The sequence below is a fragment of the Protobothrops mucrosquamatus genome, unplaced genomic scaffold, assembly GCF_001527695.2.
Source record: "Protobothrops mucrosquamatus isolate PMUCROS unplaced genomic scaffold, P.Mucros_1.0 scaffold2590, whole genome shotgun sequence".
NCBI lineage: Eukaryota > Metazoa > Chordata > Lepidosauria > Squamata > Viperidae > Protobothrops > Protobothrops mucrosquamatus.
Window position 1 is genome coordinate 106,934 of NW_015388645.1, and position 23,989 is coordinate 130,922.

The following is a 23,989-nucleotide window of genomic DNA, read 5'->3' on the forward strand; positions in this document are numbered from 1 at the left end:
TCTGGCACCCGTGCCATAGGTTCGCCATCACTGGCATAGGGTGTTACCAATTGTTTTCTTGGTGACTATGGTCCCAGCTGCCTTGAGATCATTGACAAGATCCTCCTGTGTAGTTCTGGGCTGATTCCTCACCGTTCTCATGATCACTGAAACTCCATGAGGTGAGATCTTGCATGGAGCCCCAGACCAGGATAGAGTGACAGTTATTTTGTGTTTCTTCCATTTGCAAATAATAGTACCAACTGTTGTCACCTTCTCACCAAGCTGCTTAGCGATAGGCTTGAAGCCCATTCCAGCCTTGTGTAGGTCTACAATCTTGTCCCTGACATCCTTGGACAGCTCTTTGGTCTTGGCTATGGTGGCCAGTTTGGAATCTGATTGCTTCTATGGACAGGTGTCTTTTATACAGGTAACAAGCTGAGATTAGGAGCATTCCCTTTAAGAGAGTGCTCCTAATCTCAGCTCGTTACCTCTATAAAAGACATCTGGGAGCCAGAAATCTTGCTGATTGCTAGAGGATCAAATACTTAATTTCACTCATTAAAATGCAAATCAATTTATAACTTTTTTGAAATGCCTTTTTTTGGATTTTTTTGTTGTTATTCTGTCTCTCGCTGTTAAAGTAAACCTACCATTACAATGATAGACTGATCATTTCTTTGTCAGTGGCAAACATACAAAATCAGCAGGGGATCAAATATTTTCCCCCCTCACTGTATAAACTAGAAGAATTCTAGAATTACTGTTTCTCAGCACAGAGAATGAAACAGCCAAACAATGGTTCTCTTTTGTTCTCTGACTCGCACTTCCCTGGCTAATGAAGTTTACAATACTGTTTCTCCGTTCCAGCTTTCTGCGACAGACCAGTTAGTGTTACAGGTAAGCTCTTATTTCTGCCTGGCTGGCATCATCAGCTTCAGCATTAGACATGAAAGAACCTTTCAAAATTTCTAACCCACAAACCTAGCAGGAAAACTTGAGCTCGTACATTCATGTACTGTTTCCCACCTAATTGGATATGCATGCTTTTCATGCCCCAGTAGTTAAGGGCAAGGGATATTTGTAACAAAACTGGCAGTCACTTCCATTTTAGCCCTTCAGGCAACTACTGATGTAGGAGATAACTAATCCTCATAGACTCCAATTCCAAATGCCAAAGCCAAATAACCAGGGAAAGAGTAAAATATCCTAAAAACGATCCCTTGTCCTGAAGTAGCCATTGTGTAACTATAGTTCTATGGATGCTTTATTAATCTCTTATGTAACAATTTGAACAAGAGTCAGAGTAGTTTAGGAATAGCAAAAGATTTATAAATTCTGTATTAATACATATGTATGAATGAAAGGTAAAGTCTGGTTTCCATTAAAGAGTTCAAGTATCAAACTGGAACATTAAAAGAGTTTGATTTGATCAGACAGAAGGCTATTTAGTATGACATTATTCTCTTAAACAGATATGCTTCAGGGACACTCATAAAAAGGACCTGAACATCATGCTATTTCTGAGAGTGAGATGGGTGGTGCCTAAATTTGGCAAATAAATAAATAAATTACTTCTCTACTCATTCTCCAGAAAAGCTACTTAGAATTTCAGAGCCAAGATTATAATACCCAACTCTCCTCACTAGTAGAAGCCATCAATCTGCCTAGTCTCCCTTGTTAAAGTCATACAAGTAGACAGATATCACTAAATAAAAGCAAATTTCATAGTCTAACTAGGTTCTATGTGAAATAGTACATTATAGTTATTGCTCTAGATTGGTTAATGCAGAGTATAAATATAGGATCTTGTAGTGTTTCCAATCAAATTTTTTAAAAATTAACTATTTACTTCATCACAAACCAAGAGAATTCTTTGACTCTGAGTTAAGGAAATCTGTTGTGTAATTTTTATTTGACTTCCAAAACCAGTTCTAAAATATAGTTTAAATTTATATTAAAAATACAGCACAAAATTTCATAAGCTCCAAATGTAATTCTCATTGCTGCAATAAAAAGTAACAGTGGATACAGTTGCCAATTTAGTATTGCTTAATTTTTATTGTATAGAGAAATCCAGAGTTTACAACACACTATTTATGGAATAAAATAAGTGGTGTCTGAACCAATAAAAAGGAGGGTNTCGGAGTCCAAACCCTCTCGGATCCGAGCGACTTTGTCATACAGATATTGTGCAAATTCCTCAGCCTTCCCCGCCAGGGGGTCCCCGCCCCCCCTCAATTGAAGGAGGGAGCGGGTCACCCTGAAGAGGGAGGCCGGGCGGTTATCTGATGACGCAATGAGGGTGGAGTAGTAATTAGACCTCGCCACCCTCATCGCCATAAGGTAGGATCTAACATGTATCCTTACCTGTGTTCGGTCGGATTCGGTTCGGGTGACCCTCCAACTGCTCTCTAGGCGTCTTTTCCGGCGTTTCATCTCTCTCAGCCCCTCGGTAAACCAAGGGGCCAGTTGAGATCTATGCCGGGTCAGAGGCCGCAGCGGCACGACTCTGTCCAGTGCTGCGGCTGCGGCCACATCCCAGGCCGCAGCCTGATGTTCCGCCGAATCGTGATGCAGCTCCTCAGGATATGGCCCAAGCTCCGTCAGAAACCTCTCCGGGTCCATCAGGCGCCTGGGACGGAACCATCTAAGCGGTTCCGTCTCCCTGCGGCGAGGGGAAGCGGTCCGGAAGTCCATCCTAAGGAGTGCGTGATCTGACCATGACAAAGGCTCTATAATTATCTCCCCCATTTCCAGATCATTCTGGATCACAATATTCTTTATAAGTATGTTTGCATGGTACCAAATTTATTTTGTCTTTTGCTACTGGCTGTTGAGTTTATATAATTTCAGAGGACATATTTTTACTTTTAATCTGTTTTTACTGGGGGTTTTGTCAACAGCTTTGCAGCCTTGTTTGTGTAAAGAAAGTAAGATTCAAATATGGTTAAATCTATTGGGAGACTGTTTTTGTGTCTCTGTAAATATACATATTTCAGATCTAATGTTGGACTAAGGTGTTGAGCGTCATTTGCACAACAGGCATAACTGTTGATGGCAGAGGGGGTGGGGAAAATAAGTTATACAAGCTCCAAAACCACAGATAATTAACCCAACAAACTCAGATAAGGCTAGATTTTTTCCTATCTAGAGCAATTCTTGTTTGGGGCTAAACTAATTCCCATCCGTCAACAAGTCCTCCCCACAACATAAAAACTTTTTGCCTCTGTGCCTTTTAGTTATTCTTGATTACTGGCAACTACCTGGATAAGTAAGTTTAGGGTTTAATATGAAAATTAACTATCCCTTCCAACATACAGGATCACAAGAAAGAGGGATCTTATAAAAACAAGCCTTTTCTATACAATATAATTCTGTAACCATTTCATCCCAGCAGCCACTTGGAAGGGGGGAAGGTGAAAAGGAAACAGAAATGGGTATTCCAAAACCTTTTAAATAATGGCACTGATCCTGCTGTTGCCAACAGAAGTTGCTCATCCCCCTTCCAGAGGAGAAAAACAAGAGGCAGGAAGTGGTAAGGATTGTAACTGCCTCCCAATTCTCTTTGTTTTTGGCTGGAAGGACTAAAAACTTGGCTGCTAGTCAACAAAATCCATTGTTGCACACAATATATGATACCAATCAAAAGTGACTAAATTCACTGGAGGACAGGATCACTAGGTTAGCCATGACATGTAAATAAAGCTTGTACGATCCAATCAAACTATAGTCCTTGGCAGGAAAAAACTGGATTCAAATCCCATTAAAAACTAAGTGGCCTTGAAAAGGTGATCCTGTTTTTTTCCTCTAATAAATGGAGGACTGAATGAAAATCAGTGATCAAGTCTCAGAACATATGCAATATAAAAATTACACTGTCAACTTTGAGCGTCATACAAACCTTTTGGAAGAAAGGTTTACTATGTAAATCTAACAACGAGGCCTCAGTGAATAAATTTAATTTGTTAGTAATCATGCATTAAATTATACAGGCATAGCAAATACACTTTAATCACATCTTTGCACACCCAGATTAGCAGAACATTTTTTCTCCAGCAGCGCTGAAATTTTTAGCTACGTGACCAATGGGTAATTCATAAATTATCCAGATTTAAAACTCTTGTTCCACAGGCTGTATTTGCAATTGCTTAATGTGGATCCAAACCACTGTCCTATTCAAATGTTACAGCCCATCCATTCCGTTTCTAAGTTCCTACTTGTGCTTTCAGTAGGATAGAACAGGGCTTTTCAACCAGTGGTACGGGTACCACCTGTGGTACATTGGCACCTGGCAGGTGGTACGCGACCATCCTAGAAAAGTGGTAGCGGGGGAGGCGAATGAGAGCGCCGGCGGGCAGGCAGGTGTCTTGCTCAGCTGTGCCTTGGGCACTTTTTTCAGTGCCATTGTAACTTCGAACAGTCACTAAGCAAACTGTTGTAAGTCGAGGACTACCTGTACTTTATCACTTTTTTCCCTTTTTTTTTTTGTCATCAGGTTTTTGACACCTTGCTAGGCGACTGGTGGTACTCAGATATTGCCATATCCTAAAAATGGTACAATGGGTGAAAAGGTTGAAAAGCCCTGGGATAGAAGGTGTTAGGAACAATACGTAATTTGCAATTACATGAAATATTAAAATGCAGCAGGAGTACCTTTCAGATCAGTCCAGTTTAACAGTACAATTATCTACCCAGCTATTCATCAAATGACACCGAAAGGCCAACCTGGAACAAACGCTACTCTGTAGTCTCCGTTCATTACTACTGAATGCCGATTTCATCCCGCGTCCAATCTGAAAAAGTTTAATCGCCAGCCATGGCTATTACCCACCTCCCGATGAAAGAAAGAAAAAAATGCTACCCAAAGTGCCCAATTTTTATGGAAAGGTCTCCCCACCGCACACACAACCAGAACTGCTCTCAGCCTTCCCAGTGACAGAGTCCCCATTAGATTCTCCCAGGGTTGGGGATGAACTAAGCATCCCGCGTTTTTTGCCGGGAGCGGCAGCCACCCCGCCATGGTCTGAAAAGCCTCCTGTTCTGCTCCCCAAGGCACCCCCGCCCCTCTTGCCCCGCCAACACCGGCTTCCTTGCTCGGCCGGATCCGAGCTTTCCAGATTGCCGGCGTGGGTCGGCGCTTCCCCGTGCGCCCGCCGGGGCACAGCAGCTTCCNAGTTTAAATTTATATTAAAAATACAGCACAAAATTTCATAAGCTCCAAATGTAATTCTCATTGCTGCAATAAAAAGTAACAGTGGATACAGTTGCCAATTTAGTATTGCTTAATTTTTATTGTATAGAGAAATCCAGAGTTTACAACACACTATTTATGGAATAAAATAAGTGGTGTCTGAACCAATAAAAAGGAGGGTTCTGTGAACAAGAACAAAAATGAATAGTTCTATAAATTTACATATACACATATAACACCAATGCAAAGCCTATAAATATTAAGTAAAATTATTCTTCAAAACGTTTTCTTTCTTTGATGTTCCACAATAAAAATAACTTTCAAAACCCGCTCACACAAGTTTGTTCTGAGTGCGTAAGGAGTTTTTTGGATGTTAGTATATGTAATATGGAGATCGTGAAATATTAATGGGTAGCATGAGAATGCATGATGAGAGGAATTATGCTGAAGATTCAGATTAGAAGGAAGGATAACATTTGGAAGGTTAACTTTAACATGATTGATTCAGGGTATGAAGTGTTCTAAAAACTAACTACTAAAACTAGCACTATGTCAAACTAAACTTTGATATTAATAAATCAGGCCACTTAACTGTGTGCTAATTTTATGGTGTGTGTGTGTGTGTTTGTAAGTAAAGTGAGAGCCTGTATAGTAAAGCGGTTAAGTTGCTGGACTAGGAACAGTGAAACACAGATTCCAGTCCTCTCTTAAGCATGCAGGCTGGCTGGATGAGTTTGTACCAGCGACTCTGTTTCAGTCTTAGACCAGGAAGCTGAGAAACATCTTTCTACTCTGAATCAGCATAGTAGATTATGGTCCATAAGCTTCAATGAAGATGGCTTCATCTTGCAGGGGACTAATTCAGGCTGACGATAATAATATAAAATGAATCTTCTTTATATTCATGACATTGAAATTTGTTTTTCACTTTCATTCAATATAAGTTATTAGATAAAAGGGTAGAAGTAGCAAATCTTCTCAATGTTGGCACTGTATGTATCTAACATGTTCCATAAAGAGTTCCATAAATGTTCCTCTCCCTCCTCTATCATCCTCTCCCTTCTCTAATAGATTGTGAGATGTCAAGTGATCACAATATTCTTTATAAGTATGTTTGCATGGTACCAAATTTATTTTGTATTTTGCTACTGGTTGTTGAGTTTATATAATTTCAGAGGACATATTTTTACTTTTAATCTATTTTTACTGGGGGTTTTGTCAACAGCTTTGCAGCCTTGTTTGTGTAAAGAAAGTAAGATTCAAATATGGTTAAATCTATTGGGAGACTGTTTTTGTGTCTCTGTAAATATACATATTTCAGATCTAATGTTGGACTAAGGTGTTGAGCGTCATTTGCACAACAGGCATAACTGTGATGGCAGAAGGGGTGGGGAAAATAAGTTATACAAGCTCCAAAACCACAGATAATTAACCCAATAAACTCAGATAAGGCTAGATTTTTTTCCTATCTAGAGCAATTCTTGTTTGGGGCTAAACTAATTCCCATCAGTCAACTAGTCCTCCCCACAACATAAAAACTTTTTGCCTCTGTGCCTTTTAGTTATTCTTGATTACTGGCAACTCCCTGGATAAGTAAGTTTAGGGTTTAATATGAAAATTAACTATCCCTTCCAACATACAGGATCACAAGAAAGAGGGATCTTATAAAAACAAGTATTTTCTATACAACAATGTAATTCTGTAACCATTTCATCCCAGCAGCCACTTGGAAGAGGGGAAGGTGAAAAGGAAACAGAAATGGGTATTCCAAAACCTTTTAAATAATGGCACTGATCCTGCTGTTGCCAAGAGAAGTTGCTCATCCCCCTTCCAGATGAGAAAAACAAGAGGCAGGAAGTGGTAAGGGTTGTAACTGCCTCCCAATTCTCTTTGTTTTTGGCTGGAAGGACTAAAAACTTGGCTGCTAGTCAACAAAATCCATTGTTGCGCACAATATATGATACCAATCAAAAGTGACTGAATTCACTGGAGGACAGGATCACTAGGTTAGCCATGACATGTAAATAAAGCTTGTACGATCCAATCAAACTATAGTCCTTGGCAGGAAAAAACTGGATTCAAATCCCTTTAAAAACTAAGTGGCCTTGAAAAAGGTGATCCTCTGTTTTTTTCCTCTAATAAATGGAGGACTGAATGAAAATCAGTGATCAAGTCTCAGAACATATGCAATATAAAAATTACACTGTCAACTTTGAGCGTCATACAAACCTTTTGGAAGAAAGGTTTACTATGTACATCTAACAACGAGGCCTCAGTGAATCAATTTAATTTGTTAGTAATCATGCATTAAATTATACAGGCATAGCAAATACACTTTAATCACATCTTCGCACACCCAGATTAGCAGAACATTTTTTCTCCAGCAGCGCTGAAATTTTTTAGCTACGTGACCAATGGGTAATTCATAAATTACCCAGATTTAAAACTCTTGTTCCACAGGCTGTATTTGCAATTGCTTAATGTGGATCCAAACCAGTGTCCTATTCAAATGTTACAGCCCATCCATTCCGTTTCTAAGTTCCTACTTGTGCTTTCAGTAGGATAGAAGGTGTTAGGAACAATACGTAATTTGCAATTGCATGAAATATTAAAATGCAGCAGGAGTACCTTTCAGATCAGTCCAGTTTAACAGTACAATTATCTACCCAGCTATTCATCAAATGACACTGAAAGGCCAACCTGGAACAAACGCTACTCGGTAGTCTCCCTTCATTACTACTGAATGCCGATTTCATCCCGCGTCCGATCTGAAAAAGTTTAATCGCCAGCCATGGCTATTACCCACCTCCCGATGAAAGAAAGAAAAAAATGCTACCCAAAGTGCCCAATTTTTATGGAAAGGTCTCCCCACCGCACACACAACCAGAACTGCTCTCAGCCTTCCCAGTGACAGAGTCCCCATTAGATTCTCCCAGGGATGCGGGATGAACTAAGCATCCCGCGTTTTTTGCCGGGAGCGGCAGCCACCCCGCCATGGTCTGAAAAGCCTCCTGTTCTGCTCCCCAAGGCACCCCCGCCCCTCTTGCCCCGCCGACACCGGCTTCCTTGCTCGGCCGGATCCGAGCTTTCCAGATTGCCGGCGTGGGTCGGCGCTTCCCCGTGCGCCCGCCGGGGCACAGCAGCTTCCTCCCCCCCCCCCCGCCAAGGCCCTCTTCCTCCCGCGCCCGCCAAAGCAGCCCACCTGCGGCCCATGATGCCGGCGAGGCCGGTGCGCGGTGCTCCCAGCACTTGGAAGTCCTTCGAAAAGGGCCCGCGCCTCCGTCCCGATGCCACAGGCCAAAAAGCGGCGCTTCGTCCGGCCGCTCGCGCCTGAAGAGGCCCCCACAGCGCCACCTGCCGTTCCGGAGGCCGCCGCAAGGGACGCGGTTCCGAAGGGGAAGGGCAAGCGGATGGAAAGCCGGGCACGGCTGGGACGGAAAGCGAACGGGCGGCCCCGAGCAGGAGCGGAGCGTTTCCGTTTTACAGCCCCCCCACCCCACCCCGGTACGTCTCGGGGGGGGGGATTTCCAATCAAGGTTTCCCCCCCCCCCGCGAGTACTCGCGTTGCAAGAAGCAAGAGCTGCTTTGTTCCAAGGATGCCCACAAACGGCCAAGTCCGCGATGGCAAGACGGCGGGCGAAAACAACGTCGCCCGTCCAGGTTGGAAAGGCCGGCTGACTTTTGCACCCTGTTCAATCTGCCTCTGTGCCTCCTAAATTCATTTTGTTTCATATTTAGCATTTCTGGTACCCGTGAGAGTAAATGCACTATTCATTTGACGTAATAGCTATGGCCTTTGCTTGCTTTTTTTTCCCCAGAGGAACTTGAAGTGCTATTGCTATACAATACTCTCCGATTCTGCTTAGCCTGACTAAGCAATAGAGAGCTCCAGACTCTCTATGGGAGGGCTTTTCAACCTTTTCACCCATTGTACCACTTTTAGGATATGGCAACATCCGAGTACCACCAGTCGCCTAGCAACGTGTCAAAAACTTGATGACCCCCCCCAAAAAAGGAAAAAAGTGATAAAGTACAGGTAGTCCTCGACTTACAACAGATCGCTTAGTGACTGTTCAAAGTTACAATGGCACTGAAAAAAGTGCCCCTCAAGCCACAGCCGAGCAAGACATCTGCCTGCCCACCTGGTGGCGCTCTTCCTCCTATCCGAGGTTTTCATTGTTGTGAGCATTTCTGTTGAGGATTGGCAGCGGGGGTGGGGTGGGCGGGTGTTTGGATTTTATTCCTCCCGTCTGCTGGGTGGTTGCAGTAAGTTTTGGTCACTTCACATGACCCTGGGACACTGTGACCGTCATAAATATGAATCAGTTGCCAAGCATCTGAATGTAAATCACAAGACCCTGGAGATGCTGCAACATTCCAGCTGATCCCTAATAGCCCCGAAGAAGCGCCGATCAGCTGGAAAGCAGCACTGATCCTGGCACTTCCGCTGAGCCCTGACAGCCCTGCAGCTCCAGCCATCTTTCGCTCAGGTTTGTGCGGTGCTGCCACCGGTTCAGCTCATTCCCCTCCCCCGCTACCACTTTTCTAGGATGGTCGCGTACTACCTGCCAGGTGCCAATATACCACAGGTGGTACCCGTACCACTGTTTGAAAAGCCTTGCTCTATGGTGGCCAGTAAGCATCTATTTTACCAAGTCTCTAAGTCAATAATTGTATTTCTGAGCTCCTGTAAACTTATGCTTGTGTCTTCAATGAGAATGTCTGATTACTGTAGTTACTCTTCTGTCTCCCTTTAAAAATAAATAAAAATGTCTTTGATTTTCCAAAGTCAGGCATAACCATCCATAACAGAACATAATTTAGGACATCACACCCTTTCCTACTTGCATGGCAATGTCACAGGTAAAGGGCAAAGTTTACATCACATTTAATTCTTTGCCCTCTCTTCTCAGGGCAAATACCTATAGTAGTGGTGGCGAACCTATGGCACGGGTGCCAGATGCGGCACTCAGAGCCCTCTCTGTGGGCACGCGCGCCATCGCCCCAGTCCTAGGCCTTCAGCTGGGTTTTATAAAACCTTTTCGCTTTAGGCCTCCGCCGCCATGTGCAAAAAAAAAAGTTCAATCAGTCAATTTCAACTCGTGGGAAAAAAAATCTTGCAAAGTTGGAATTGATTGATTGAACTTTTTAGTCCCACCCAGTCTGCTGTTACCACCGCAGCCACGCCCACCAAATGGGCCACCCCCCCCAATTGGCCACCCCCACCCGGCACCCGACGATGCATAAGTGCGTTTTGGGTTGCAGTTTGGGCACTCGGTCTCTAAAAGGTTCGCCATCACTGACCCATAGCATCAGGTCTTCTTCACTTATTCCTGGCTTCTCATTATGTGTCCAAAATAAAGCTTCATTTTTAGGGTGCTCCCAGTGAGTAGTTTGATTTTACTTCACATTACACTGAACAATTTGTTCCAAGCTATACTTTTTCCAGCACCAAGCAATACTTTTTTCAACACCACAATTTGTCTTTCTGCAGCCTTTCTGATGAACTAGCTTTCACGGCCATATGTTACAACTGAAAAAAACATGGCCTTGGCAATATGTATCTTTCTGTGTCAGTGCAATTTTAAGATTTGGTCTAGATTTGTTACAGTTTTGTTTTTCCCCAAGTAACAAATGTCTCTTTATTTCATGGCTGCAAAGCCTGAGAAGATAAGATGTGTTAAGTTCCCCAACTTGTTCTTTAACTTTCTATGGTGATTTGGCATTGCCTGTGGACATAGTTTTTCAATACTGAACTCTCTTCTTTCATCTTCAACAACTTCCTCATTACCAGTTATCGGGTGTTAGGATCTAACATCTAACAAGGGCTGCTGTTGAACCCAGGAAAATTGAATATTTTCATTCCCACGCTAAAAATATTGTGGATTCTCTTTCAGTTGAATAAGCTGTAGATGGCCAAGTAATGTTGCTTTGATCAGGGGCAGCAGTTACTAGCTTGCTTATAGGCTTCTAACCTGGCTGGCCTTAGTTAAGAGAGAATACAGAAGTCAGTGATCCTGTCATATGTCAGACTGTAGCAGGAGTGGGCAATACCTGAACAGTTGGGAGTCACAACTAAGCCCTTGGTATGCTGTGGCCTCCAGGAAGCTTCGGGTGATGAGCAAGAGCACTACAAATAAATGTAGATGAAATATTTCATCATGTTTTATGAAAGTTATGGGTAGGAACAAGAATGGGAAACCTTTAAGACAGGGGTCTTCAAACTCCGTCCTTTTATGACTCATGGACTTCAACTCCCAGAATTCCTCAGCCAGGCATGCTGGCTGAGGAATTCTGGGAGTTGAAGTCCGTGAGTCATAAAAGGACCGAGTTTGAAGACCCCTGCTTTATGAGATAAACTATTACTGTTTCCATCATTACCTTCCCCTAATTCTAAAAACAGTCGAAAATTGCATGGTCAACATTCATCCATTTTGACAGCAGGCTACAAATGGGGAGCTGGTAAGATCCATTGGGGGGGTCCCCATTCTCCCTCCTGTCAGACAGCAGATTTTTCTTTTTATTCTGATCTTTCTTCTACATGATCTTCCCTGGCTGACTGAATAGTACTAGATACAGAAGCCATGCGACTTGAATGTGCACCATGAACAAAATATCATAGAAAAGGCAGAATATAAACCAAGTGTTAAATCAAGACCATGAGGATAAAAGCATCACTGAAGGTTTTCTTTTCCAGATAAAGAACTATTCTGACAATATTTCATGATTAAATGCAATGGATGCTTTTAACGTTATACTTTAGATAATTTTTATATTTAAGTATGAGAAAATTTAGTACCTAAATCAATCTTCAGATCATTGCCTAAGCCAATCAGTTGTTGAAATTTATCAAAGCTTTCAGTATCTTATAAATGGCATATACTACCTAATAATGTAAATTAAACCATACAGGAAGAATTCATTGTAAAAAAGCTGGTCTCTAGCATCTATCAGCCTTCTCTGGCTGTCATTATATGCATAATTAAATTGATACTGCATTATAATGGTGAGAACAAAATGTGTGGGATCTCAATCTTTACTTAACAGTAGCTGACTGTTGATTTCCCCAGCAATCACCTGCAGAAGAGCTATTGGGATGCATGAAAGAACATATTTTATTGTGGCTATGGGTGGACAAAAGACTTTTCTGTTTTTACTATTAAAGAGTGATATGTGTCTCCTGTTCCAGAAAACGATGTGTAGGCATGTGAAAATGTGTGGGCCATTTCTGATATAAGACGTGGGCAATCTCTTGGGAGTCACAATGGAATCTAAATGTTTGCAGTGACATTCTACTAGTATGCTTATGTGGGGGCTGAAAGAATTTCCCAAAATGAGTAGGTTATTATATATTCCACCTCCAGTTTGGTGCACAGGATGAAAGGTCGCAGTCACCCAGAGTCAGATTACACCAAAGATTTTCAAATGTAGCAGAGAGATTCACCTCTTTACGAAGAATATGCAGTTAGTAAGATTTTTGTAATCTTGGTTTGCTTAGGTGTCTCTTATTATCATTAATTGGAGACCGCTACCATATATTGTGGATCATGCTACAGGTACAGTACATACCTTTCTAACAAATGGAACAAATAGAAAATGCAGTATAAAAGTGGTTTATATGGCGGCATAATAGGGCTGTGCAAAATATAGAGAAAATGTCCTGTAAAATGCATTGCTGTGAGCGAAGCATCCTACAAAGATCATGTAGTCTAACTTTCTGCATTATGCTAGAAAATCAATTAAATCATCAATGAGAGGTGGCTATTAGTCTCCTCTTAAAAATTTCCAGAGATGGAGACTCCACAGCTATTCCACTGTTGTACAGATCTTACTCTCATGAAGTTCTTCCCTACATTTAAGTGAAATTTAGGTAACTGCAGTACTCTATTTATTACTTCTCTCCCCTGAGCCATTAATGCTGACTCTTTGAGTTTAGCTATCCCCCCCCCAAGTAATTTCAGATGAACTAATGCTGTAAATAAGGTCATATGGAGAATGTAAAAATGTAAAAATCAGAAGCAATATTTACATCCCTGAATTATTTATTGATGCTACTTCATCTTCAAAAACGTTATGATTTTTTTTTTAAAAAGCCAAGTAAAAAAGCTTCCAAGTCACAAGTGGTAAAATCCAGGTTTGCAGGATATAATTTGTTTTTAAGTTGACCTCAGGAGTCTACAAGCCAGAACAGTCGTGCAAAATAAAGGCACAGGCAAGAAGATATTAATTAATTTATTAAATCAATATATATGGCTGCCCTTCTCACAGATCAGATGCTGGATAATAATACATTAAAATAATATAAAAAAATCACCCCAGTATCAACAAAACACCTCTACACTGGTGACCAAAAATCAATCCTATTAAGCACTCAACATCACAATAACACCCAATTTCACAGGCCATCTAACAATTCTACTCTGCCTTACAGCACATTCAGGTGTTCAGTGCTTTGTGAAAGGCTGGCAGGGGTTGAAGCCAATCTAATCTTGGCAAGGGTGGGGTGGAGGGGGGGTTATGGAGTTTAAAGGGCAGGTGCTACACCAAAATGGCCTCTTTCCTACACTCCATTTGATGGCCTTGTTTAATTGAGAAAACTCGGAGCATGCTTTGAGTTTCAGATCCTACAGGAAGGAAGGAAACAACCAGGGAGAGGGGTTCTGCAAATAGTCCTGTCCCATGCTACAAGTTATAACTTAATTTATAAGTTAAGGAACACAATCTCTCCCGAGTACATTTGTCCCTGCCTGGACAAATCCTTGCAGATTTCTTGGCAAGGTTTTTCAGAAATGGTTTGCTCCTTCAGCTCCTTCCTAGAGCTGAAAGTGACCAGCTCAAGGTCACCCAGGTGGCTTTGGACCCAAGGCTGGACTAGAACTTACAGTCTCCCAGGTTCTAACCCAGTGGTTCTCAACCTTTTTAATGCCGCGACCCCCAACTGGTTGTAAGTCGAGGTCTAAACCGGTCGTAAGTCGAGGACTACCCAACCGGTCATAAGTCAAGGACTTTCCCTGCCCGGGAGCGCCTCGCATGTGTGGTTCTGCCCCCTGCGCTGGCCGAGGCGTAGCTGGCAAGCGGCAGAGACGGAGCAGGCCGACCACCAGCTGGCCCAGCCCAAGGGAAGTAAGGCACCCGCCGGAAAAGGGGAAAAAAATGGCCGACAGCCTTGCTTGGCGACCCCCGTGAAATAGTCAATCGACCCCAAATGGGGTCGCGACTCATAGGTTGAGAACCGCTGTTCTAGCCCAATGCCTTAACCACTGTACCAGCATTTGCTCCCTGTCAATTTATCCCCAAATATCTACAGATTATCAGTAGAATGCAATCTATCTTTTGGGCATTCCTGAACACAATTCTTTTCATTGGGTCAGGCAAGGAACTTATACAGTGTATAAGCTCTCATTTACTCTTAGACCACAAAATGCACAGTGATGTTAATTTCTGTGAATATAAATTTACTCACTATAAGTACAGCTTGAACTGCTGCTTCATCCAGAGAACTAAACCATTAGCATTTACAGTGAGATCTAGATTTTAATTTCCTCAAACATTCTAATTTTGCCTGTTTTACTCATACAAAGATGCAGAGATCCATTGAGACAGCAGAATATTTTGACTGAAGTGCGTTTATAGTATAATCTTGCAACTTGTGGTTGGGAGACAAGCACAAAAGGAAGCTAGCATTACAATCAACCACAAGATGGTAGCATATCTTAGATCTAAGCAACTTACAGAGCCGTATTTGAAAAAACAGTTTATTTCTGTTGCAATACTTTCTCTTCACCAGTCCAACTGACCCTGAAATTCATAGCGGGGGATTCTTCATACACTGGGGTTTAAATCTGACTTGTACTTTTACTTGCAATTGCAGCTGAAAGATTTTTCCCAGATAGAAAATATATTACATGAAGAAAATGCATCTAGACCAACACATAAAAGCAGGATATTTATTCACTTTAAGAACCTTGTTTTGTCACTGAAAAGCAAAAGTGGAAAAAAAACCCCAAATGCATCTAGAGACCAACACATAAAAGCAGGATACTTATTCACTTTAAGAACTTTATGTTGTCATTGAAAAACAAAAGTGAAAAAGAAAACAAAACGACTGGAAAAAAAAGTAAGAAGCAAGGCTCTAAAGTTAGAAAAGGATATAAAAATCAAGGACCTCTTTGGTAGAAAATATTTTGTAAATCTGCCATTTCTTTTTTGGAAATAGTTTCTTCTCTGGAAAAAAAAGGAAAACCCAAAAGCCTCTCCCTGGGACATCCCAGTTCATTGCGCCATCCAGGATTTGCCACAGTTACAGACAGCCACTCCCAAGTAGCAAACAGTAGGAGGGAGGGAACTGGGAATTTCCCTGCTCCAGATTAAAGTTTATATATTAGAAACTCTATTTCTTTGATTTGACAACCCCGATGATTTTCTCACTAATTGCATGATCTATGTAAAGTGTTATCAGATTGGAGGCCACAATCAGCAAGGGCAGTGCTGTCTCCCAACAAATGCTTAGATTTGACAGGTCACGGCTTTCCAACCCACAGTGGTTCTGCAGTCCTTTCAGGATAGTAATACCTGCCTATTTAAAATGCAAAGGAAATCTTAAGCACCTATGGCTTGATGCGAGCGTATCCAGTCATAAACTGAAGACAACTAAATGCAAAGCTGTAGGATGTGGGAAACAATTCCAATTTATGATATTGCTTCTCCCATCAATTAAAGCTGGAAAAAATGCCCAAATGCCACTCATTAATATCTCTTTTGCAGCTTATGTTCAAAAGAAACGAGGAGGATGGGAACTTTCAGTCTCTAAGGAAGGATGACAGCCACTCATGACTCCATAAGTTTAACTATAGACTCAGTTTCAAAGTGCAAGGTCAAGTGTCCAGCATAAAGCTACCTAAATAATCTAAGAAGTTGGCACTTCCCTTTACAGCAGTACTAGCAAATTGAGTAGAACAGTAACTGACTTTTGCTCTCACCCTAAGAACATCAATTATTCCAAGGCAAAAGTGATTAAGACTCTACTTGTCCCCATGAGCTTAGTTTTCATATTTTGTCAATCCCAGAGGCTGCCAGCTGAAACAACACAACATTCTGGTCCTGAGAACTCTGTCCTGCCTCCATGGGAGGCAAAATCAGAGCTAAAGGGAGATGTGGGGCAATTTGGTGTCTAGACACTGCAAGTAGGAGCCTGAGCAACAGTGGAGACTGAATTAGCTAGGGAAGAAAGGAGTAGAAAAACTGCACTTAGTGCAGAAAAAATACCTTTAAAAGAGATTATTTTGGTAGACACAAGACAGAGAGCCCATGACATGTCCCGTCATAGTCTAGGGCTATCAACCGAAGAAAAGGAAAAAGAGTGAAATCTGAAATATCTATTCACAATATGATCTGGAATGCAATTCTTAAGGAATTTCTCCAAATTTAGATAAACCTGGGAGAGCAAGCATTGGACCAGTTTATCCAAACCTCGTGTCCCTTCAAAGAGGCAGCATTTCCACATTCTCATTCAGCATTTAAAGTCAAAACATACAAAGCAGTTTTCCTTTCTCACACTGGCTCCATAGTCTCAAAAAAAGGCTGTGGTTGTCCCAAAGCCCCATATTACAACAAAAGAGAATGATTCATTGGTGGCCAGCTGTGCCACTGCCAGCCTCAAGCAGCAATGTTATCCTCCTCACAAGGTTAACTTTCCCCTTTAGATGTTAGGATGTTCGGCTGGAGCACATCACAGGCTTTCCGGAGATCTTCAGGTCATCAAAAGGCAAAAGTGTAAGGATCTGTCAACAAAAGCCAAATAATGATACAGTTACCGGTCAAGAAGGTTGTGTACAAAAGAGCTAGTATTGCCATTTTAACATAGAGAAAACCCATCCTTGTGGTCGCTAAGAGTCGACATTGACTCCATAACTTGACAGTGCATAATTAATCATCACTTCAGTGAGGGACAGAAACACAAAGCACAAACAGCTTGCAAAGATTGTCAGCTATCTAGTGTGGTCAGAAAGAGCAATGAATTCTGTGGTTAAGCCCTTCTACCCATTATGCAGGAAGATAATTTGTGATATTTTTCCTATGAAGACCAGGATATTCACAGGTAATTTACTATATATGATCCCTTTCTACGTGTTTTGGGGACACACATATTCCTGAAAGAAAACACCTATGTGAACACCCAAAACTTTCCCAAACAAGACTAAATTCATCACTATAGGTACTCAGGTAGTCCTCAACTTATGGCCACAAAAGAGCCTGAAAAATGTGTTGTTAATTTGGGGGCAGTTATTAAGTAAGGCATGTGACCAGAACACTAGTTTGAACTCTATCCTAATGTATAAAAATATTCTATTTTTTAAAAATATTTTTTTCATGATAATCTAGCAACTTCCTCCACATCAAGATCATGAGTTTTATTATTTATTAAAGAAGAAGAATATTTTTTCTAAGACAGGGCTCTTCAAACTTGGCAACTTTAAGACTTGTGGACTTCAACTCCCAGAATTCTGGGAGTTGAAGTCCACAAGTTTTAAAGTTGCCAAATTTGAAGACCCCTGTTCTAAGATGTCAAGAACATCAGACATTAGGCATTGATATCCTTTCTTTCCTAAAGGAGATCAGGCTTTACCGTTTTATTTTCCTAGAAGCTGAGGTAAGTCAGGCAATATGACAGCAAATAGCTAAAGGTCACCTTTGGAAGTGACAGGAATCCAGCTCTCTAAAGTACAATGCAGAACTCTAACCATTCTCTCTTAGAAGACACCAGAGTGGCCCTGGTCTCTGCACTGGGTTGGGTTTCACAGCATGAATCTGCATATGTAACCTAAGGGAGCCCAGTGACCTTTGATTTCCATTTTTATCAATTGCCTGTATATTAATAATGAAGACAAACATTATTCGGCTTCAGAGTAAAATCTGGTACTCATTTTGACCTACACGGAGGTCTGCTTTGCTTAGATCCTCATCTTCCTGATGTAGGAAGGACATCAGTTACCATCCTGATTCACTGCAGCGTAATTGATGAAATCTGCCTATCCTGCCCTATGTTGTTGCTTGGAACTGAAAGAAGCTGCCATGATGCCAAAGTAGTGGCAACCCTAGAGGCAGACTAGCCAGTTTAACAGCTCCTCCCTGCACGTAGCCTTTAAGATTAAGATCAGATGGATGTGAACTGCAACTTGGCAAATCAAAGATACAAAGAGTATCATGGAAACAAGAGACAACTGCAGTTACCAGAACTCCCAATTCTTGCCTCTTTGCTAAACATCATGTGCTAAAACTTAAGAACTACATGACACAACTGGTATCTCTGCCTTACTTTCAGATCGGGAGTAGGCAACCCACAGCTATAATTAGCTTCCCAACACCCTGAGAGTGTGCTGATGAAATTCTGTAGCAAAATGGCCACATTCTAAAGGTGAAAAGTTTTGCAATTAACATTGGAACTGGGAACCTTCTACAAAGGATACTGCTTCTATTTCTGCTCTGAAAACCATTCAAATACAACTCAAAATTGACATTTTTCATCTTTCCATTTTTTGGGGCCTCGGTGTTGGTGTTTAGTGTAGGAATGAAAAGCCTCTCAGAGATAGGTGGCACTAGCCCCTGCTTTTAAACCCTTCAGCCTCAAAATTACATTCTAAAAAAATGACCAGTTCCCCTTTCCAGTTCTTAACCTCCCTTTCAACAGGCCAAATATTTAAATACTCCATTTTGTGGATGGCTTCTTGCCTATTAGAAAGTGGATAGACTGAAGTTGGCTTCCACACTCTCAAAATGATGTCCCCTCTTATTCTATAACCAGCTCAGATTACTTGGCTCTTGCCTATGGAGACCGATCTATTGCAAGTCATTCCAGGAGAAACTCTCACATCATTATTGCCATCTGCCAGATCTTGAGCTGTCTCATTTTCCATATTCCGCAATAAGGTATCTGCTCCCGAATGGCAGAGGATTGCAGCAATGGCAGCATCGTTCCTGCCCACAGCCAGATGCAGTGGGGTGCAGCCATTGTACATCTGTGAATCCACCTGGGCCCCCAATCGCAGGAGTTGCCTCACAGCCATCTCATCATGATTCTCCACTGCCAGATGTAGGGGTGTCTTTCCACTTGTGCCATCCTGAGAGAGCAAGAGATGGGGGTCAGTTATTTCACGAGATCTCATGAGCAAAATTCCAAAGAACGTACCTTTCTGGGTAGACACAGTTTAAGAAACCTAGATTTCCTAGTGCAAAAGCCTGCCACTTCTTGGTCTTTGAGTAAAAAAGATGTCAAGGTAATGATTTAGAAGCTAACCAGCTTGCATAATGTGAGATGAATGATGCAATGTTAGGAATGACTCAGTAGGAGTCTGTATCCCTTTAAGAGTTTGAGTATAAAAGGGGAGGCCTTGTTGGAGTCTTTCTCTCTTGTCCGTTCCCTGCTGTAATTGCTGTGTATTGGAGTTTGCTGAATGACCATGTACATGTATCTTGTTTCTAGTGTATATTTGTAGATAGTGTAATATAAACCACCATTTAATACAGACCATTGTTTACTATTTACTCCTGGGTTACCTTAGTGCAATTAGATTGTGCATGCTCTTAAAAAGACAACAGTGAAAATCAACTCCAAACAAAATAAGAGTAAGTTCCTTTCTGGGCCATGGTGCACCTGAGAGATTCTAACAAAATAAGAGAAGGAGAAAGTTCCCTTCTGGGCCATGGTACACCTGAGATTCAAGCAAATTGCTCGAAGCTAGAAGAGCCTATGGTAGGAATCACAGTGGCATAGCAATTCCTAAGTCAGAACTAAGTCAGGCATTCTCTTCCTGAGGATGCAAAAACTGAATCAGGAGGTTCCACTGAACTCCTATTCGCACACCCATCCAATAGCAAGTAATCAGGATTGTACATAATTCTGAAATGATCATGACTCTTTGGAATTGAAATTGACTCCTGGCGACTATGATCATGTGGGTGTCGTTTGGTTAGCAGCAATGCAGAATTGATTTGTTCCAGGATGCTTTTGTTGTTGTTGATTTGTTTGTTTGCTTCCCAGTCATCTCCACAGCCAGCCAACCACCTATCCTGATATGACCCTGTTTAGCTTTCTAAAATCAATCTTCTGTGGATGGCATGTAATCACTAACTAAATCCAAATTTCACTCTAAAGAAGGTTTTATCCTGTAAGTTTAAAAGTGATCCTATCCTTGCACAAAGGAAAGAAAGAAAGAAAGAAAGAAAGAAAGAAAGAAAGAAAGAAAGAAAGAAAGAAAGAAAGAAAGAAAGAGAAGATAGGCAAAGCTACAGCTCATTTTTTTTTAACCTTTTATTCAGTTGTGTCCAATTCTCAGTGCAATTTAATTGGCAAGGATTTTTAGAAATGGTTTGCCATTGACTCCTTTCTAGAGCTGGGAGAAAGTGACTGGCCCCAAATCACCCAGCTGGTTTTGTGCCAAGGCAAAACTAGAACTCATGGTTTCCCAATTTCTAGCCCGATACTTTATCCACTATATCAAACTGGCTGTCACATAGGTGAATTAGCCTTTCTCTATCCCCTCTTCCACCTTTTCAGTCACACTCTCTACATATTTAGTATTAGCCATCTCAATACTTCTTACAAAGCCAGCTTTTAAATTCTGCCAGTGTGCAGAATTTTCCACTCAGTAAAAAATTTTTCAGAATTGATATACAGTACATCAGAGATGGAGCTCTGCTAGATGTTCCTAACTTACCTGTACATTAATGTCAGCTCCATTCTGCACCAGCAATGCTATCAAGTGAAGGTTACCTTTCAAGGTGCTGATGTGAAGACACGATAAGCCTGGAGTAAATAAAATAAAACCCAAACAGCTCAAGAAACTTGTTACAAGTGAAGCATTTAAGCGCTGACTTTTAGCACTCATCAGACCCAATGTGATCACTCCGCACTCTCCTTTACCTTGCCAATTCTGGAGCTGCAGATCTTGTAGACTTTTTCTAGTCTGCATATCAGAAACTGGTTTCTTCAGAGGCAGCAACAGCTCAACACATTCCAGACTCTGCTGCTCACAGGCCAAGTGCAGAGCAGTATTCCCATTGCGGTCCTGCAGTGCCGTGTTCACCCCTTTCAGAATGAGTGCTTTCACCACTTCGAACTGCTCCAAATACACAGACAAGTGAAGCGGAGTCTGCAAATGGCAAAAAAAAATAAGAGGAATGTGGGCTGGAGAGGAGTGGAGAGGCAAGGCAGGTATGCGTACAAATCCAATAAACAAACTTGGATTCACATGGATTTTAACGGCATCACAAGAAATATAAAATTCAGCAGCGATGCAAGGTTTAGGATCTTGAAAATAAGGTGGGCAATGCCTAGGCTCGGGGTTCCCAACCCCTGGGCTGTGGCCCAATACCAGGCCTTGAATCATTCGAAACTGGGCCACAGAAGTTGTGGGTAAATGTTCGTGAGCGCACTCCATTTGCGTGAGCGGCAGATGCACATGCCCACTACTCATGCAAATGGAGCTGCGCGCACATACTTGCCCACCACTTGCGCAGAACCACCCCCTCTCCCCCCCCTCCGCCAGTCCACAAAGGTAGAAAGGTTGGGGAACTCTGGCCTAGACAATCCTCTAAATCCAGAGGTTGGCCCTTAATAGAATATCCAGTGATTAGAAGGTGTCCATACTCATAATTGATTCTTTTTTCCTTCCTGTGATTAACAAAAGACAGAAAAATCTATTCAGAATAAGAACCTTTTAAATAGCCAAATAATTAATAAGGCTGATAGATCTTTAGTGTTCTATGTTTTTTATAAAAAAAAAACAAAATCACAACAAAACGTATTATCTACCGTAATATGAGGCAAAGAAGGACACTGATGATCAAGATTTATTTTGGAAGTGTCAGAGATCTAAAACAGATTTTCTTTCTAATTTTTGGTTCTGCTTACATACTAAATTATTCTACATTGATGTGCTACTGTAATTGTCAACAAATGAGAGGTTAGCAAATGCCTCAGACTTGTAAAGTCATTTCTTGTGTTATTTAAAGAAACTTGGAATCTGTGTGTTTACAATGTATTTTATATTTCTTGTTAAAATAAATATGATACTTGTATAATACTAGAAATCAAGATAAGCAGTTCATAGATGGATTAATAAAGGAAACTGTGAGATTTAGCACTGGTTCTAAAATTTATTTATCAAATGGTCAGTGGTCAGTATAGGTCAGATAATAATGATCATCTTTAACAAAAGGGTTATTAACTATTTAAGAAATCATAAAATTCAGATTACGACTCAGCCACCTGTTTTTGGTATTTAGATATTGTATTTTAAGAAGAAAAATAAGGCAAAAAATAAGGAGCTATGCAAGCTTAAATAATATAGGTTAAATAATTTGGAGTATCCTGGTGAAAACATTTATTAATTGGCTTATTATTAATTCTGGAGGAAAATGAAGGGCCTATACAAGCTTTCAATTCTGTCTTACATTGTTTTGCTGATGGAGACACCTTTATATATTTTGTTGATTGATTGTGTGCCATCAAGTCATTTTTTTTTTTACTTTTTTTGACTACAAAGCAGTATTCTCATCACAGTACTCATCTGGATTTTCTCTCCTCAATTAGACCTTTTAATCCTGAAGTCCTGCTTGTTGTGTTACTTTACTTTACTTTACTTTACTTTTTTACTTTACTTTACTTTTTTACTTTACTTTTTTACTTTACTTTACTTTTTTACTTTACTTTACTTTACTTTACTTTTTTACTTTACTTCCCCAATGACTTTGGGTGGCTTTATTTTCCCCAATGACTTTGGGTGGCTTACAATTCAAAAAACATACTACAATCAAAATACTAAAAACATGTTAAAACAATAAAAACAGTAGAATCTTTTTGTTATGTGAAGGAGACCATTAACTTCTGAGTGTCACAAACCTTTTGGCATAAGAAATAATACAACAAAACGTTCAAAGAATGTTACCATTAAGCGGAATAGATCTTTATGTTTAAAACACCTTTTAGAGTATAGACAAAAAATTTTTATTTATCATCAAAAGCACTTTAATTTCCAGCCTTAGATTATTGCCACCCTGCAACTTGCTCTCTTCCATCTGGAACAGAAGGAACCCTGATCCTTCTTCATGTCTCTTACCACTTACTTGGAACAAATCATTCTGGAATTCCAAAACCTCCACGGGCATTTGGGCAATGCAGCAGAATGCGATAGATGGCATACAGTGGATGATTGCCAGGTGCAGTAACCTGAGAAGGAAAAAGATTAGTCATGCCAACCTGTAAAAATAAAGAATGACTTCCCTTCAAGCAAAGAAAACATTCCTACATAGCAAAGCCACAGTTGCCGGTTTATGTTTAGCTCTTAGAAGTAAATTAGCTCTCTTGCTTATTGGAAAATTGAGTCAGACTTATGCATGTGTAGTGTAACAATTTCCACGTTACACCATTTTCACAAGCCAAGATGTACTTTACACAGCAAAAGAGGTTTACTATTTGCAAGGTGTCAGCCATTCATTTTTTTCTGGGGAGCACTAGGAAGAAGAGGCAGATATCTCTAAATGCATAGTAATCCATCAAAAAGTGAGGCACACATTCTCAAGAACTGTCCCGACAACCTAATAGAAATTGCCATAAAATATTTTAATGAGTTAAAGTATGTTTATATTAGATTAGTTTATATTGGGTAGTTTTATGTAGACTTAGGAAGATGAGTGTTTAATCCCGTAACCAGTTCTGGGAAGTCTGGGGGGGTTGGGGAAAGGGATTTCTTATGTATTTTGGTATACTAGAATGGTAGTGAGATAAGAATGGAGGCTCGGTTGACCTCCAGGAACACA

The 23,989-nt window shown here is 40.9% G+C and overlaps 2 protein-coding genes across 2 annotated transcripts in view; both read right to left on the reverse strand.

Annotated features, from left to right (window-relative positions):
* Nucleotides 1-8,472, reverse strand: part of SLC35B2 (solute carrier family 35 member B2) — a 20,729-nt gene extending 12,257 nt beyond the window's left edge. Inside the window, exon 1 of the mRNA XM_015825310.1 lies at nucleotides 8,376-8,472. Coding sequence (XP_015680796.1) covers nucleotides 8,376-8,386 — 11 coding nt within the window. The 5' untranslated portion in view covers nucleotides 8,387-8,472. The remainder of the gene's footprint in view (nucleotides 1-8,375) is intronic.
* An 8,399-nt stretch (nucleotides 8,473-16,871) lies between these two features.
* Nucleotides 16,872-23,989, reverse strand: part of NFKBIE (NFKB inhibitor epsilon) — a 28,721-nt gene continuing 21,603 nt past the window's right edge. The window contains exons 2-6 of the mRNA XM_015825311.1: nucleotides 23,297-23,399; nucleotides 21,093-21,321; nucleotides 20,887-20,975; nucleotides 19,042-19,290; nucleotides 16,872-16,953 (exon numbers count right to left, since the gene is read on the reverse strand). Of these exons, the coding sequence (XP_015680797.1) occupies nucleotides 16,879-16,953; nucleotides 19,042-19,290; nucleotides 20,887-20,975; nucleotides 21,093-21,321; nucleotides 23,297-23,399 (745 nt within the window). The 3' untranslated portion in view covers nucleotides 16,872-16,878. The remainder of the gene's footprint in view (nucleotides 16,954-19,041; nucleotides 19,291-20,886; nucleotides 20,976-21,092; nucleotides 21,322-23,296; nucleotides 23,400-23,989) is intronic.